Source organism: Panthera uncia (assembly GCF_023721935.1).
Source record: "Panthera uncia isolate 11264 chromosome D3 unlocalized genomic scaffold, Puncia_PCG_1.0 HiC_scaffold_8, whole genome shotgun sequence".
NCBI classification, from domain to species: domain Eukaryota; kingdom Metazoa; phylum Chordata; class Mammalia; order Carnivora; family Felidae; genus Panthera; species Panthera uncia.
Genome location: NW_026057586.1, coordinates 49,997,663 through 50,015,386, shown reverse-complemented (window position 1 = coordinate 50,015,386; position 17,724 = coordinate 49,997,663). Strand labels below are relative to the sequence as shown.

The following is a 17,724-nucleotide window of genomic DNA, read 5'->3' as shown; positions in this document are numbered from 1 at the left end:
GGGGGGGGGGGGGGGGGGGGGGGGGGGGGGGGGGGGAGGGCGGTTGGTAGGGCAGAGAAAGAGGGAGAGAGAGAATCCCAAGCAGGTGGAGCCAGAACTGCGAAATCATGACCTAAGCCAAAGTTAGATGCTTAACCGAAAGAGCCATCCAGGCACCCCTAGAAGTTAGTATTCTATTTTTAAAGTCCATCTATATGTTGTTTATAAGAAACACCTTAAACATAAGGATATGGAAGGGTTGAAACTAAAAAATATATGTATGATGTATGACAAATGACAGTTATATGGATATCAGATAGAGTTTTAAAGGCAGAAAGCATTATTAAAAATAACGACAATCACTGCATAAAGGTAAAAAATGCATCAGAAATACATAGATCTTCTAAACCTTGTTTCTAAAGAAATAAGTCTAAATAAGGATTAACCAGCTCACAATCTTGACACTTCTACAAAATGTTTTACTAGAATTTTGATACTAAATACTTTCAGTATTTAATAAGAAGGGTAAGAAAAACTTTGGATTTAACAAGACAGTTAGCAAGCTTAGTCTTACAGAAAACACAGATGCATTTAAATTATACGTGAATAACAAAACGTATTTTAAAAGCTTTCACATACTTTTTAATAACTCCAGAATCAAAGAATCATAACGTAAATTAGAAAACACAGAATTAAATGGTAGAAGTATTATAGACTTAAACTTTGGAGAAATAGAAAATAGAAATTTACGACCTTAAATGTTTATAGTTTTTTAAACATCTGAAATTTAACTCAGAGTTAACTGAAAATTAAGAATCCAGCAATGGGGGTGCCTGGGTGGCTCAGTCAGTTAAGTGTCCGACTTTGGCTCAGGTCTCAGTTTACTCTCTGTCTCAGAAATAAACATTAAAAAAAAAATTTTTTTTTAAGATGTGTTCTAATCAGACCCTTGAATCTTATTTGCTTGACTATCAAAATATTACTTCTAAAAACAAATTCAGTGGGGCACCTGGGTGGCTCATTCAGTTGAGCATCTGATTTCGGCTCAAGTCATGATCTCACAAGTTTGTGAGTTCAAGACCCACATCGGGCTCTGTGCTGACACCTCAGAGCCTGGAGCCTGCTTCAGAATCTGTCTCTCTCTCTCTCTCTCAAAAATAAACATTAGAACAAAATTTTTAAATCAAAAAAACAAATTCAAGAAAGATGCCATTAAAAACCAACCATGCTATCATGGTAACTATCTAAAATAAGCTCAAAGTTAAACTCTTCAAATTTTAGTATGGTATGGTTATTAGTGTGGGTTTTATTAATTCTGGTTTAAGGAAAAAACATCCTTGGATATGGACATTTGGATGTGAAATTTTCCTCCTTGCTGGGGAAATTCAAATGTTATTAAACCCCAAGCTCCCCCTGTGACCAGTAACATTACAGTGTAGAGTCCAGTGACTGTGTTAGATGGAATACAGTATATGGTAACATTGCAATACCACACTGCCCCTCTTTATTATCCTCTTTGAGAAGTTTAGTTTTGAGTCATTTACCTTTTTTTTAAGTTTATCTTGAGAGTGTACACATGTGCGTGAGCAGGGGAGGAGCAGAGAGAATCGCAAGCAGGCTCTGTGCTCACAGAGCTCATTCCCATGAACTGCGAGATCACGACTTGAGCTGAACCTGAGAGGCAGACACTTAAACGACTGAGCCACTCAGGTGCCCAGAGTCCTTTACCTCCTTAAAAATATGAGTTCCTGGGGTGCCCATGTGGCCCAGTTGGTTAAGTGTCCAACTTCGGCTCAGGTCACGATCTCACGGTTTGTGGGTTTGCACCCAGCGTTGGGCTCTGTGCTGACAGCTCGGAGCCTGAGCCTGCTTCAGGTTCCATGTCTCCCTCTCCCTACCCCTCCCTCTCTCATGCTCTCTGTCTCTCTCTCCTTCAAAAATAAATATTAAAAAAAAATTTTTTTTAATCTGAGTTCCTAATATAACTAACACAAGTGTGGGTAACAGGAGAATCTTTCATTGCCATCATTTTATGATTATTTATTATTAAGAACACACATGATCCTCACTAGGTATTTTTATAACACCTAGGGAATACATGCCAACTTTGGAGGAATTCTTTGAAGAAGCCATTGAACAGGCAGACCCTGAAAACATGGTTGAAAATGAATACAAGTAAGTAATGTTCCTCATGAGCTAACTTTCCACAGTATTTTTTTAGGAATTGTATGTACACCAGAACACTAATTAAGAGAGGTGGCTGGTAGGGCAGTACTTTTCCTCATAGGGGAGTTTACGTGCCAAGTTCACATTAGCCCACATCCTGATTTCAATGACCATGCCCACTAACAAGCAAGACACAGAATCATACCTGTTTCAGAAAATAAGCACAATCCCTTTGGACCCCCCACCTCCCTCCAACCATCCTCTTTTCTTTGTTCCCCTTCAAATCAGAGTCTCCCAAGAGGCGTAGATAACCATTGCTTCATTTCCTCACCTCCCATTCCCTTGTCAGCTCACTGCTGCTGGGCTGTCTCCCTGTCCCTCCACTGAAATCACTCGTCGAGGTCACCGTGTCTTGTTTTGACCTCCCAGCAGCATTCACCAATGGTCTCTCCCTCCCTAGTGTGTTCTTCTCTGGACATCCAGCAAACTCCACTCCTGCCTGTTTTCCTTCCTGCCCCGCTGCATCTCACCTGGCTCCCCATCCTCTACCTAACTCACAAATTTTGGAGTAACTTCAGGACTCAGTCACAGCTCCATCACGTAAATCTAGGCAATACCACACAGCACTGTGGTTTTAAATCGGCACTTTGGTGTCATGATTTAAGGGCAAGGACCCTCGTGTCAGACTGTCTGGGTTCCAACCCCAAGACAGTGTCTCCTACTGGCTAGGCTGCTACAGCTACTATAGCACCCCTCTGCCTGTGTCCTCATTGTTAAATAGTAATAATACCCACTCTACAGGGTTATTCTGACGATTAAATAAGATGGTTCACTTTGAACCACACAGGTCATGTATTTAGCACACAGTAAATAGAGTGCTGTGGCTGACGTGACCTTATGACTAGTTAACAAGTTAGTTACTCTAATCTCTTAACTAGTGATGCTCCGGTCAGTTCTCCAGAAGAATTGTGATCTTTAAATTCCTGCTTAAAATTTTCCCATGACTGCATATTAAAATTAGGATGAAATCCAAATTCCTTACCTGGATCTAAAAGACTTCAGTCTGACTCCTTCCCCTCCAACCACATCTCCTCCTCCTCTTCCTCCTCCTCACTCATTTTCTCTGTTCTAACCATACCAACCAGGGTTTTGTTCTTCACCTCAAAGGTTTTTCTATCTCAGGGCCTTTGCACTTGCTATTATGTTTGCTTGAAACTTCTCCCCCAGGTATTCCCATGGCTTGTGGTCTTATTTCATATCTCTTCTCAGATTACTGCCTCAGGGCAGTTTTCCCTGGCCCAGAAGCTCCCCCCCCCCCGCCATCAGAAATTCTCACTTTTCTTGGTTTTCTCATCCTTACCACTGAGATTCTTACACCTCGTGTTTATCAGTAATAATGATGCATTCACATTTACTGTGTGTCAGGTACTCCCTAGGCACTTAACATATATACCTCTAAAGTAGAAACTGTTCTTCTCTCCGTTTTACAGTTAAAGAAAGTGAGGCAAAACGTGTATTGAATACATTGAATAATGTATTGAAGTTCTTATCTAGTAAATGACAGAGCCAGGAAAATCACTCTGGCCTCAGGGCCCTGCCCTTAACTGCAGCACTAGTGTCTTGAGGGCTCCGTGACCCTGAGTGCCGAGTTCAACAAGTACTTGTTGAATGACTGAATGTGATAGTTCTCCAAGAACCTTAAGAACCTGAATGGTATGTGTGGATTTCTGGAGAATAAAGTTTGTATTTATGACTGGCAGGATTTTGAAAATGTGTAAAAGATTCAAACTGTTTAAATGGGAATGTGTCCGAGAAGTAGACTGGTTCCCTGTTCAGGCAGAGCCCTGTAGCATGGCATTAACTTAGCAAGACCATGGTATCGGAGTAGCTTTGCAAGTACCAGCACATGTTAAAAGTAGAAGCTCATTTGTAAGAGAGGACTAAAGAAATCAGCTTGCTACTCTTAAGAACTTGGGGAGGAACTGCCAAATGACTTGCAAAAACTCACAACCAGAATACATTTGTGTTCTAGATTCTTCTGCAGCTTGGCTGTTTCTGGAACATTATCTTTAGAATTTGAGGTTTCCATTTCTCACCTTACTGTGTACCACCCACTGCTGTGCTTCGTAACAGTTCATGGATTCTCTTCTTGCATCATTGCTTATTGTGTTGGCTGTTCGAGGTTTCCCTTTTAGTTTTGGAGCCATTTTTCTTCACTGGGTTTGGTATTAAGCAAACTAAAATTTGAATGTTATATAAATGGAAAATAACATATTGGATTAAGTTTATGTGGTCAAAACTCAGCCATTGAATTTATAAAATATTCTGAAATTCACACCTGTAGGTGGCATTGACAGTATGGACATCAATTTACTGAACATAGTAAACCTTATTGTGAATTTTTTTTCCTAAATAGGTAGATGATTACGGTCCGGCACATAGAACATCTAGTTATTACTATACAAACTGACTTAATCTTAAGTAAAATGTGTATAAACTTTTCAAATGTGTTTGCTGCATATGAACCTGTCTCATCGGATTCTGCTGGTTTCTAGTATTATAAATGAACTGCATACTGAGGTCTTTAGGAATAAGATCAAAATGAAAAGAATGGTGCCTTCAGCTATTTAGAGTATAGAATTTCACATGGTAAGTTATATTAATTAGAAGGCATATAGAAATAAAAAAACGTAAATTATAAGATGGACATCTCTTTTCATAGGGCTGTGAACAATTCAAATTATGGTTGGAGAGCCCTGAGACTACTAGCACGGAGAAGCCCTCACTTCTTCCAGCCAACCAACCAGCAGTTTAAAAGTTTGCCAGAATATCTTGAAAACATGGTAATAAAGCTAGCAAAGGAATTACCAGTAAGTAATACAGATGAATTTTTTCATATTCTTTAGGTGATGTTATCTAAAATGATTATCACGATTTGAGCAAAGAAGCTGAATATACAGCTTATCATGTGGAAAAAAATAATGATCTACAAACCCCCATGTTTTAGAATAAGAAAAATAGTATATATTTATAGGAAGAACATAAATTGATAAAGTATCCTAAATTACATGCTGTATAAAAAATTTATTAAAGTCCACAATACTTTGGTTAAACTATCATTCCACCTGTAAACTCAGACATGAAATTTTTCCTGTTTGCCAATGCACTTTTATCAAACAGGATCTGAGGGTAGCAGTAGGCATCTTGGCCTATCTTTCTACTCTGTTCTCTTTTCTAATACAATTTTCTCGTTGTATTACTACAACTCAAAAATTTTTAAGAACATGGTTGCTCCCCTGGTTTTCCCCAGCCCACTGTTACTGTACTAAAATATTTGCAAATCATTATACTTTTTATTGGCTTCCTTCTTCCCAGGTTGGGGGCAGGGGAAGTCTTTCTCATTCTCAGATCTTAACGTCCACTCCAAGTTAACACCATCCCATTTGTGATCCTCACCTGCCATTCCCATTTAATATGCTCAAGGATAAAGTTCTGGGTCCTCTATTTGGAAACTCAACCATTCCTGTCTAACCTGAAAGTATCCCCAGGTATTTTACAAGTCAGCATTCTTTGAAACATTCTTCTTCCTCATTTTAGCCTCCTTCTGAAGAAATAAAAACAGGTGAGGATGAAGATGAGGAAGATAATGATGCTTTACTGAAGGAAAATGAAAGTAAGAATTGAATTTTCTTGGCTATTTTACAAAATTGGAAAAGATTGGGGTTCTTTGTTGAGAGGTACGTTATTTGATCTACTTCTCAACTTCTACCACTTATCTCTCAGCTGTTTCTTATAGTGAGGAATTTTAAACATTGTTTGACAACTTGTAATTAAAATATTACATTTTATGCAATAAAAATGTGGAAGTGACGGGAAGGAAGGTACTTAAATTTGAAGGTGACCCATACTTGTTAATTTTGACAGGGATTGGGGTGGTTAGAAGGGAACACCTGGTTTCAGGGGAGGCCTTCATAATTACACTAGAGGCAACAGCTTTAGCTTTAAAAGAAGTATTGAGGGGCGCCTGGGTGGCTCAATGGCTTCAGTATCTGACTCTTGAATTAGGCTCAGGTCATGACCCTAGGGTCATGCGATCGAGCCCTGTGTCAGGCTCCACGTTGAGCATGGAGCCTGCTTGAGATTCTCTCTGCCCCTCTCCCCTGCTTGTGCTTCTTCTGTCCTTCACTCTCTAAAATAAAATTTAAAAAAATAAAAGAAATACTGATTTCCTAGTGATCATGACTGTAAGAATATTCAACCCACAGAAAATATAGAAAGGAATTGTTTTACTTTTAAAACAAAGCTTATGAAAGGTGATTAATATTTCAGTGGCCCCGTAACTTCCCAGTTCTGTTGTACTTTGAATTGTACATGTCCTCATACTTTGTACATAATTTACATTTCGTGTGTTTTCCAGGCCCTGATGTCCGGCGAGACAAACCTGTGACAGGGGAACAAATAGAAGTATTTGCCAACAAGCTGGGCGAACAATGGAAGATCCTGGCTCCCTACTTGGAAATGAAAGACTCGGAAATTAGACAGATTGAGTGTGACAGCGAAGATATGAAGATGAGAGCTAAGCAGCTACTAGTCGCCTGGCAAGATCAAGAGGGAGTACATGCAACGCCTGAGAATCTGATGAATGCACTGAACAAGTCCGGATTAAGTGACCTTGCAGAAAGTCTAACTAATGACAATGAGACAAATAGTTAGCTTCTTTTTCCTTCATTTTTTTTTTTTTTATTAAAACTGTGATAAGATTTTGTTACCAAGCAGCATTTGATAAGAGGTCCAATGGTTTTGGTAAACAATAAACATTTTTATAACAGTTGTTGTACAGTTGGCTGGTGCTCCAAGAACAAAAGAACACATTGGCTCTTGATGACTGACCTCAGGGTTTCAGAAGGGAGTAGGTTGGGAAATGGCCAAAATAAAGTGACCTCAAGGTCAGGTATCTTTGTTAAATATTTATAATGAAGTCAGTAAGCAATATTTAGGGAGCATGGTGTTTCCTAATACTATGCCAGATTAGATTCCTGCATGCCATTAGTAGTTACAAAATTTAATGTGTTCTGAAAAATCCCAGAATGACTTTGTGAAACCATATGACTGCTCTATTCTCATTCATTTGTGCTTTAAAGCAGAGGATCAGCAAACAATGGTCCATTTTCCACCTGTTTTTACAAGTAAAATTTCATCAGCACAGATGCCGATTCCTTTAAGTATGACCTATGGCTCCTTTCATGCTACAACACAGTTAAGTAGCCACAACAAAGATTATGGCCTGCAAAACCTAAAATAATTTACCATCCACCCTACCCATTACAGAAAATGTTTACCTTATTTCTTTTAAAGTTGGAGGTTGGCAAAGTCTAAAACCTAGTCTTTTTAGCTTTACAAAAATTATTTAACCTCTTTAAGTCCTTAAAATAGAGATTTATACTTCAGGGACTATTGTGAAGTTTGAGATGTATTATGTGAATGCAATCTATAAACAGCAAAGCACTATGTAGTAATGGCTGGAGTTACTACTATCTATTAGTTACTAGCAACCAGAAAGATAGTTACTACCATCTATTTCCCACGTAAGTATTAGGTCATCACTGTTCATTTGTTTTGAATCCTGAAAGGCTACTAAGTGCTTATTACACCATAAATGTTCTTGCTTGGGCTTAACGTCCCTAGCTAGTCCCGAAAGTGATACAGCACAGCTGTACTGTCAAAAGGGCCTCAGTGCTCATGGCACAGCATACAAGGCACACTCAAGAATCAAGACATTTTCTGGTCTACTCTCCCTTCTCAAAAACCTTATATGCAAGGCTGAACTCTAAAATAGCCTTATTTAAAACACTGATATAAGTCCCAATTTCTAACACTTAAAAAAATCTTTGGAATAATGCTTATTTGGATCAAGTAAGATGAAATCAATTTTATAACAATTAAGGAATTACAATTTTAAAATTCTAACTCCATACAAGACGTACTTTGTTCTAAACCTACCTCACCTGATCCAGTAGCTACAGCATCCTGCAAATCAGAAATGTGAATTCTAATTGCTAAATTTATGTCCTCAAAATTGTTCAGACCAAGACAGAATAAAAACTGCAGTCACAAGCCTCATGGCAATATCTAGGAATCCTTACCATTCTTATGGTCTATGGCCTCCTCCTCCCCCCCATTCCAGTCTGTACCCTCTTCCAAGACAAAGGGAATAATGACTGCCAGTAATTACCATTTAGCTGAAGAAGCTATTTACAAGTAAGTTTCCCTGAAATGCTTATTTTATCCCGTCTCTGATTTTGTCATGTTGTTCAAAGTTTAGAGGAAAATGGCCATTATTCTCTAGGAAACTAGTAGTTATCGGTGCTGTGCTCTGCAGAGCATTAAAACAGCCTAAGATCAGACATTTCATGATAATCCCCCAAACTTCATTTTACATACCTAACTCAAAATCAGAGACAAATTAGCTAATTTTCTATCTTTGTCTAGCAATCAATCAAGGCTCTTAAGATGAGGAACTAATTAGAATGTGTTAAAAGGTAAGAAACCTACCATACTGAAACACCACATATTCTTGGTATTTTTACCATCACTTTAAAAGTCACTATTAAATTCTGAGATAGACATGGAGATTTTGGGAACAGATGAAAGTAAAAACAATTGAGCCAAAGAAAAGAGCCATAAACGTCATTGCAGTCAGCATCCAAAGAACTCCGTTACTTTTACAACTTTATATTTCTTTTAAACAATATAATGTGAGGAGGCAAAAAAAAGATAACATTTTTTAAATGGATGCTTAACAGCAGAATAAGACTAACCATCTGCAGAAACTGTATAGTATTACATATTACCTAAACTCAACCCAAGCTCCAACACTCAGTAGACAAAAGACTTGAGGTCAGAAGCTGTTAGTCCCTCCTTTTTTTTTTTTTTTATTAAATATCCTCATTTTCTAAAAATAAGCAACCACAGCTTGTCAACTTTTTTTTTTTTAAAGGTTGATGACTACAAAACCATTGCAAAGTTAAATATACAAATAGTACAGAGAGACACAGTAATAAATGTATAATCAAATGTACTATTACTGATCACAATTTATTTTAAAGTCATGAAAAGCCAGCAACAGTCAGGCTGGACAAATACTTGATTGTACCCATGTTTCCATGGGATGTGGGCAGCAGCACTGAGTAACACAATGAGAAAAACACTTACTTCCTTTCTACCTTCCTGGTAAAATTTTTGTTAGATAAGGCAAAGGATGGGCAGCTATGAATCACCGGTGGTTTGAACCATGCAAGAACAACAACAAAGAGTAGGTGTGCAATAAACATCTGATTGCTGAATCCTGGGCTGAAAAAGGGAGAAAAAATTTATCACAGAAGGTAATGGTTGAAAGGCATTTTCAGATGAGAATTTTTAAAAATTAATGCAAGAAATAAGCTTTTAAAAAATATCTTCCTGCAACCTTTATACAGGGGAGCACAGTCCAAAGGCAATTTTCTTTATTCTGTAATTTTTTTTAGGTTGATCCACAGAGTGGTCTGCTTCCACCCTCTTTTGTTCCACACGAGGGGATACACATAAAACCACCTAAATAGCTTCTGCTAAAGCTCTGGATTATAGAAATGATCAACAAATAACATTTATTTCACACCTAAACATAAATAGCTAAAATTACTGTTCACTTTCCTCTTCCATTATTTCAACTCTGCGAGGCCCATACAGTAATACATATGCTATATGCCAGTCTCCACCACCAGAAAGCCGCAAGATATCCTCCGGTGTCACGATGCTGACCTTATCATCATCAAACTTAATCCACTCATCTGAAGAACAAGAGAAGAAAATGAAATTAATATCCTAGAGGATTTTCTCAGTTTCATTTCAAAAAAAGTACTGAGTAATTTTAGGCTAAGTAGTATTCCATCTATCATACTAACAGTTTTCCAAGTGTAGTCCAGGGACTACTCTGGTTCATTTTCAGCAATACCATAAAAGTCACAATTATTGTCATAACACTATTAAAGCATTTAGTTGCCGTTTTGCCCTCATTCTCTCAAGTGTGCTTTGGAATTTTCCAGAAGTCATAGAAGATGTGTGATAAAGCAACAGAAAAAATGCAGAAACAGTTAAGAGGATCCAGCTGTCTCCTATCAAGCCAGACAAAACAGACCTACAAAATCAAATCAGTACTATTTCTCTTGCTATTTTTTGTTTTGAAAAATAGTTATTTTTAGGTTGTGTGGTATGTTTTTTTATTACTGTCAGTTTTCACTGAATTAATTTCTCAGTAAATATTAGGAGAATCCTTAAAAGCAAAAGCTCTTTGTGGACCTCAAAAATTAAGAATATAAAAGGGTTCTAAAACCAAAAAGTTTAAAAACCACTGGGTTACAAAATTTGTACTAAATAAACTGTTAACATAATTAACAACTGGGAAAACAAAAAAAACAACAACAATCCTTACCTTGTTTCCTTTTTACCCATGATACATAATGGCCTGAAGAGCTAGACCTTCCCTGATGTGTTAACACTGCTTGCAAATCATAGTATCCACAATTATTGGAGCCAATATCTAAAAAAACGTAAATCCAACATTAGACAATGAATAGGTGCTTTCTCAAGCTAGGTAAGCAAGCAAGAAGTCTGGTGGTTAGTCTAGAGAAGTACTACTCTATTATTAGAATTCAGTAAGACACTACTGTTCAAAATTAAGGATTTATGAAAGATATTTTATGAAGTATGGTAGTATTCACAGAACTAATGCCAAAAGACTGATTTTTACTGTGTTTAAGGCACATTATATTTTAAGAAATCTGACTTTTTTTAAAGCATGCTATCTGAAAAAATTCCTAAGTGGAATTTTACCTTCAACACACACACACACACACACACACACACACACACACACACACAACACAGTAACTCAACTGAAGTTATTTTTTCCACTTACCATCAGCAAAAGAAAAAGGTTCATATTTAACTTCTTTCTGGGGACTACTCTTTTTGTCACTCTGAGGAGAAAAAAATTTAACTTTAAATCATGATATTGGAAATAAAATTTATATTCTCCAGTAAGTATTCATTTCCACAAATATTTACTGACTACAATACAAAACAAAGACAAAATGTCATCTACCTTACAATTTACTAAAACGATATAATTATAGTTAACATAAAACTGTAAACCCAAAGAATCTACACTCCAACAATACAATCTTGTATGTATAGTAACAGACCCTCTGACCAACTATAAGCCACTAAACCTAGAGCACAGCAGTGAATAGAGCAGTACAGATAAACTGTTCTAGAACAGAGAAGGAAAACCCGTCTATATTTTAATCAAAATACTATCAAACCACATAGGATAAGAAAAAAAAAAGGTTATATCAATAAAACAGGAAAGTCAAATTGCTGCAACATTAAAGCTACTAAGACATGATCACCTGCTCAAATGAACTGAATCTTAGTTTAAATGAACTAAGCTCTTTAATTCAGCAAATATTTACCTAATATCGAAACACAGGATTTACTACTTTAGACAAAGGTTTCTAGTGGGAACTCTCCCTGCCTCAGCCCATTTCAGTGTGTAATACAAAAATTAAATTTATCTAGGCATATGGACACACATTTCTTGAAAACTGTAATGCTAATGAACACAATGCAAGCAGTTTAAAGATAGGTGGAACAACAAGAAGTCAAAGGATCCTACAACAAAAAAGTGGCAATTAGGTCAACCATTCCTTTTAATTAAAATTTAATATTGAGAGTAACTATAGGAAAAGCTATAGAAAGAAAATCATTTTTTAAGTTATAGCTAAATTAGAAATCTATCATATGTTCAAGTAACCACAAGGCAATAAAGGGAAATGAAAAACAGAACAAAAAGAAAGCAAAACATAACAGATTTAAGAAATCAATAATTATATTCAACGTAAATGGTCTAGAGGCGGCTGGGTGGCTCAGTCAGTTAAGCGTCAGACTTTGGCTCAGGTCATGAACTCACAGTTAGTGAGTTCGAGTCCTGCATTAGGCTCTGCATGACAACAGAGCCTGCTCAGATCCTCTGTCTCCCTCTCTCTCTCTGCCCCTCCCCTGTGCTTGTGCTCTCTCTCAAAAATAAACTTTAAAAAAATGTTTTAATGTAAATGGTCTAAATATACCAATAAGAAGAGATTAACAGAGTGTCTTAAAAAAACATGAGCCAACTAACTCTATGGTGTCTACAAGAAACTCCTCAAATATAACTATATAGGCAAATTTAAAGTAAAAGAAAAGATATCATGCAAACATTAACAAAAACAAAGCAACGGTGGCAATAGTACTGTCAGATAAAGTAGACTTCAGAGCAAAGAAAATTACCAGGGGCAGAAAGTGACAGTGCATAATATAAAGGGGTCACTCCACCAAGAATACTTAGCAATCCTAAAGGTGCAGGCACCAAATAACAGAGCTACAAAACCTGCACATCAAAAGCTGACAGAACTGAATGGAGAAACACATAAAACCACAATTTTAGCTTCCTCACTCTCAACAATTGATAGAAACTCCCCCACTCCTCTCGCAAAACTGACAGAACAGCTCGATAGAAAAACAGCAAGATTATAGGAACATGCAACATCACCATCAACCAACTGAATCTAATCAACATCCAAAGAACACATTCCATTCAACAACAGAATGCAAATTGTTTTTCAAGTACCCATGGAATATTTATCATAGCTAAAGGGAGGGAGAAAATTTTGGAAGCCATGTATCTGACAAACGATTTGTATCTATAATATAAAGAACTCCCAGAGCGTCTGGGTGGTTCAGTCAGTTAAGCGTCTGACTCTTGATTTCGTCTCAGGTCATGATCTCATGATTCATGAGATCGAGCCCCAAATCAGGCTCTGTACTGACAGCGCAGAGCCTGCTTGGGATTCTCACTCCCCCCTCTCTCCATCTGCCTCTGCTCTGCTTGTGCTCCCTCTCTCAAAATAAATAAGTAAACATTAAAAACCATATATACAGGGCACCTGGGTGGCTCAGTTGAGCATCTGACTTCAGTTCAGGTCATGATCTTGCAGTTTGTGATTTCTGAGCCCTGCGTTGGGCTCTGTGCTGACAGCTCAGAGCCTGGAGCCTGCTTTGGATTTTGTGTCCCCCTCTCTCTGCCCCTCCCCCACTTACTGTCTCTCCCTCTCTCAAAAATAAATGCTAAAAAAAAATTTTTTTTTAAACATACACACACACACACACACACACACACACACACACACACACCACACACCTATACATAAAGAACTCTCAAAATTCAAGAGTAAAAAATAGCACAATTAGAAAATGAGAAGACATGAAAAGACATTTCACCAAAGAGGAAATACAGATAGCAAATAAATTCAGCCCTTAGGAAAATGCAAATTAAAAGCCACAATGAGGTATCGCTGCAAACCTATACAAATGGCTAAAATAAAGAATAGTGACACCACCAAATTCTGGCAAGACTGCAGAAAGTGGATCAGTCATATGCTATTGATAGGCATCTAAAATGGTACAGCCTCTAGGGAAAACATTTGAGTTTCTTAAAAAACTAAATGTACAACTACCATGCAATCCAGCAACTGTGCTCCTGGGTAATTATTCCTAGAGAAATGAAAATTTATCTTCACACTGAAACTGGTACATGAATGCTTATGGTAGCTTTATTCACAATAAACAACCCAGCTATCAATAGTTAAACTGTGGTATACGCATACCATGGAATACTCTTCAGCAACTCTACAAAATGACCTGGACTAATTTCCAAAGAATTATGCTGAGAAAAGAAAATCTCAAAGGTTACATACTACATGATTCCATTTATATAATGATCTTGAAATGACAAAATTACAGGAATGGAGAAAAGTCAACAGTTGCCAGGAATTGAGGAGGTAGGGGCCAAGGGAAAGTGGGCTTGGCCACAAGGGGGCAAGTATGCAGAAACTTTGGTTGATGAAAATGTACTGCATCTAGACTGTATTAATGTCAATTTCCAGGTTATGATACTGTATTATCATTTTGAAAGATGTTACCACAGGGGAAACTTGGTAAAAGGTATTTGGATCTCTTCGTATTACTTCTTTTAACTGCATGTGATTCTACAATTATCTCAAAATAAAGCTTCGTGTTTAAAAATAAAAGCATTTAATACACATACAGTAGTAATTTGTAGAAGAATTTAATTTTAAACTTGATATACAATATCACACTAGAAATATCTCGTTACCAGGAAAGATGTTTTTCATAATGAAAAAAAAAAAAAAAAAAGAATCCAACACACAGTTCAGCTGTACCTTATCTGAACCTAAAATGATACAACTTATTAAATACAAACTCTCCTAAGATTGTGATTTTAGCAGTTAAAGGCAGGCACACCAGCAGCACCTAAAAGATACAACTTAGTTGTCACAGTAGGCATAAATGAGCCGATACTCTACAACATGAATTCCATCTTAAAATAGAGATAATTCCATGACTTACAAGGAAAACAATAAAATACACTAAAAACACTAGGCAAGATTTTATGTAAAGTACTTTGAGGTGATAAAAGAACTTTAAGCTTAAGCTACATATTACAGGGAAAAAATAAATATTAGGGCTTATTCTACCATAAAGGGCCCATACACCATAACTAGAGTTCTTTTTCTTACACTAAAATATACCCAAAACTTTTGTGAATAGAGAAAATAGAAGTTCATCCATTTCTACTAAGAGATTAACGATAACAAAGTAATTGTTGAACAGATTAAAGATTAAAATATTAAAATGAGAAAATCAGCAATAAGAACCTACTGTCTTTGGCTGCTGATTCACTTTTTTATCTTCTAGATCCTTGAATTTTGATCGAAAAGAGACCATTTTCTCCTGAAGTTCTGGTGTACATAGTTCGTACACGTCCAACATAAGAGGAAATTTAACATCCTATATACAAAACCAAGAAAAAAAATGTGTAAACACACTTATAAAAGTAGTTACTAAAAATATCTATTAACACTTTTATAGTAGTACTTTCATAATCAAAAGAAGTTGAAAATAAAATTTATAAAAATCACTTGCAAACCTATGCAGCTGAAAACATCACAGTGCTTATTTTCAATCTGGTCCTAATTTTCCTTTTTAAATAGGCTCCATGCCTAACTTGGGGCTTGAATGCAGGATGCTAAAATCAAGAGTCACATGCTCTACCAACTGAGCCAGCCAGGCAGCCGGGTCCTAACTTTTTAAGGTAAAAAAAAATTTTTCACTTTTTTCCCCCCAATATTCTAACCCATAACATTAACCACAGAGGAGTTACCAAAATTTACATGACAAAAGAAGCATTTCAAAAACATTAGATCAGGGGCACCTGGACGGCTCAGTCAGTTAACCGTCCAACTTCAGCTCAGGTTATAATCTCACGATTTGTGGATTTGAGCCCTACATCGGGTTCTACGCTGACAGTTCAGAGCCTAGAGCCCGCTTTGATTGTGTTTCTCCCTCTCTCTCTCTCTCTGCCCCTCCCCTGCTTGTGCGTGCTCTTGCTCTCTCAAAATAAACTTAAAAAAAAAAAAAATAGATCAGTTGCTGTGAAAATAATTGACACTTATAACGGACAATGGAAATCAATTTACAAATGGGGTCACTTAATGACTCTTTGTAACTTGAAATACTCCTTTACACAGAAATAAGTGGTACAGTTTAATAACTAAATATTAATACATATTTATAGTTAACACTAGTAAATACTTCCAACTACATTTGACCCTATCATGTAACACTAAGTATATCTAAAATTGTATTAAGAATTTCAGCTGTCTCCCAAGGATCAAGGACTGTGGATATGTAGCAGAGCTACCGTTCCATAACAGTTCTTAAGGCTGGCTCTTACTGAAGAGATTATAATTACTGCACTAGAGAGTGTAGTGTGTTTTAATACTGCTGGGTCAGTATCTATGGAGTTGAGGATCTGCTCTAGAGCAGTGTTTCTGGGAGAGTGAAGGGCAACCATCAGAATTAACTGGGAATCTTTCAAAAAATTGTAAGACCTCAGGGCCTACTTAATCAAATGCTGAGGGTGCTGGTGGTAAAAATCAGGCATGTGTATGAATGATTTAAAAGAAAAAGGATAGGGGCGCTTGGGTGGCTCAGGCGGTTGAGTGTCCAACTTCGGCTCAGGTCATGATCTCGAGGTTCACGGGTTCAAGCCCCGTGTCGGGCTCTGTGCTGACAGCTCAGAGCCTGGAGCCTGCTTCAATTCTGTGTCTCCCTCTCTTTCTGCCCCTCCCACACTCACGCTCTGTCTCTCTCTCCCTCAAAAATAAAAATAAACACACAAAAAAAATTTTTTTAAGAAAAAGGACAATAGATAATTCCAATACACAGTCTTGGTTAATTAAGAACCACTTATCTAATGTTAATAACTTCCCTTACAGTATTTTGAAGTTTATCCCTAAAGGAATAAAGAAACCTTTAAGTTAGGGATTTCTATCAAAGAATTACAATATTTTATTATACTGAAGCTCATTACTAACCTTAAGAACTTTAGCATTCACAGATTCCTTCTCTTTATAAAAAAATCGAACCATCTGAATAGTCAAGTAAGCAGGTAGTCGGCTGATCTTGGACTGAGGAGAAAAAATAAATCCTATCACATGCAAATAACACAAGTTTTTAATTCCTTGGTTTGGTACAAAGACTGGGTAACATTAATTAACTGGAAACCTTTCATCAAAATGGATTCAATTTCAAATGGAATGCACAACTTACAGATTTGATGTATAAAGCATTTCTTTGCAATGTCGGAGACTGTTTGGTGATTTCTTCCTGAAGTCGCTACAAAAAAAAAAAAAAAAAAAAAAAGGAATATAACAGAAGACCAAACATTTTTAGTTTTAAAATTTTTTTTCTGCAATATAGAATCACACTTTTTTTTTTTTTTTAAATAAGTTCTATGCCCAAAGTGGGGCTTGAACTCGTGACCTTGGGGATCCAGAATCACATGCCAGGGGTGACTGGGTGGTTCAGTCGGTTAAGCATACGACTTCGGCTCAGGTCATGATCTCGCAGTTTGTGAGTTCAAGCCCCACGTCGGGCTCTGTGCTGATAGCTCAGGGCCTGGAGGCTGCTTCAGATTCTGTGTCTCCCTCTCTGCCCCTCCCCTGCTCACACTCTGTCTCTCAATAATAAACAAATGTTAAAAAAATTTTTTTTTTTAATTTTTTTTTAAACATTTATTTTTCTTTTATTTTTGAGACAGAGAGAGACAGAGCATGAACGGGAGAGGGCCAGAGAGAGGAGGAGACACAGAATCCGAAGCAGGCTCCAGGCTCTGAGCTGTCAGGACAGAGCCCGACACGGGGCTAGAACTCACAGAGCGGGAGATCATGACCTGAGCCGAAGTCGGACGCCCAACCGACTGAGCCACCCAGGTGCCCCTAAAAAAAAAAAAAAAAAAAAAAAGAATCACATGCCAGCCAGGCATCCCTGGAATCTACTTTTAATTCTGTTAGACAACATATGAACATGGATTTATACCACCGAAAAATCATCTAAATGAAGACAATGTACGAAGGCCTTTAG

At 37.2% G+C, this 17,724-nt stretch overlaps 2 protein-coding genes across 3 annotated transcripts in view; one reads left to right on the top strand and one right to left on the bottom strand.

Annotated features, from left to right (window-relative positions):
* Nucleotides 1-6,973, top strand: part of THOC1 (THO complex subunit 1) — a 61,187-nt gene extending 54,214 nt beyond the window's left edge. For both annotated transcript variants that reach the window (XM_049619665.1, XM_049619663.1), the window contains 4 exons: nucleotides 2,071-2,154; nucleotides 4,868-5,015; nucleotides 5,743-5,818; nucleotides 6,563-6,973. In XM_049619665.1, coding sequence (XP_049475622.1) covers nucleotides 2,071-2,154; nucleotides 4,868-5,015; nucleotides 5,743-5,818; nucleotides 6,563-6,858 — 604 coding nt within the window. In that variant the 3' untranslated portion in view covers nucleotides 6,859-6,973. The remainder of the gene's footprint in view (nucleotides 1-2,070; nucleotides 2,155-4,867; nucleotides 5,016-5,742; nucleotides 5,819-6,562) is intronic.
* A 2,085-nt stretch (nucleotides 6,974-9,058) lies between these two features.
* Nucleotides 9,059-17,724, bottom strand: part of USP14 (ubiquitin specific peptidase 14) — a 49,545-nt gene continuing 40,879 nt past the window's right edge. The window contains exons 11-16 of the mRNA XM_049619667.1: nucleotides 16,912-16,977; nucleotides 16,677-16,769; nucleotides 14,959-15,087; nucleotides 11,099-11,159; nucleotides 10,613-10,720; nucleotides 9,059-9,971 (exon numbers count right to left, since the gene is read on the bottom strand). Coding sequence (XP_049475624.1) covers nucleotides 9,820-9,971; nucleotides 10,613-10,720; nucleotides 11,099-11,159; nucleotides 14,959-15,087; nucleotides 16,677-16,769; nucleotides 16,912-16,977 — 609 coding nt within the window. The 3' untranslated portion in view covers nucleotides 9,059-9,819. The remainder of the gene's footprint in view (nucleotides 9,972-10,612; nucleotides 10,721-11,098; nucleotides 11,160-14,958; nucleotides 15,088-16,676; nucleotides 16,770-16,911; nucleotides 16,978-17,724) is intronic.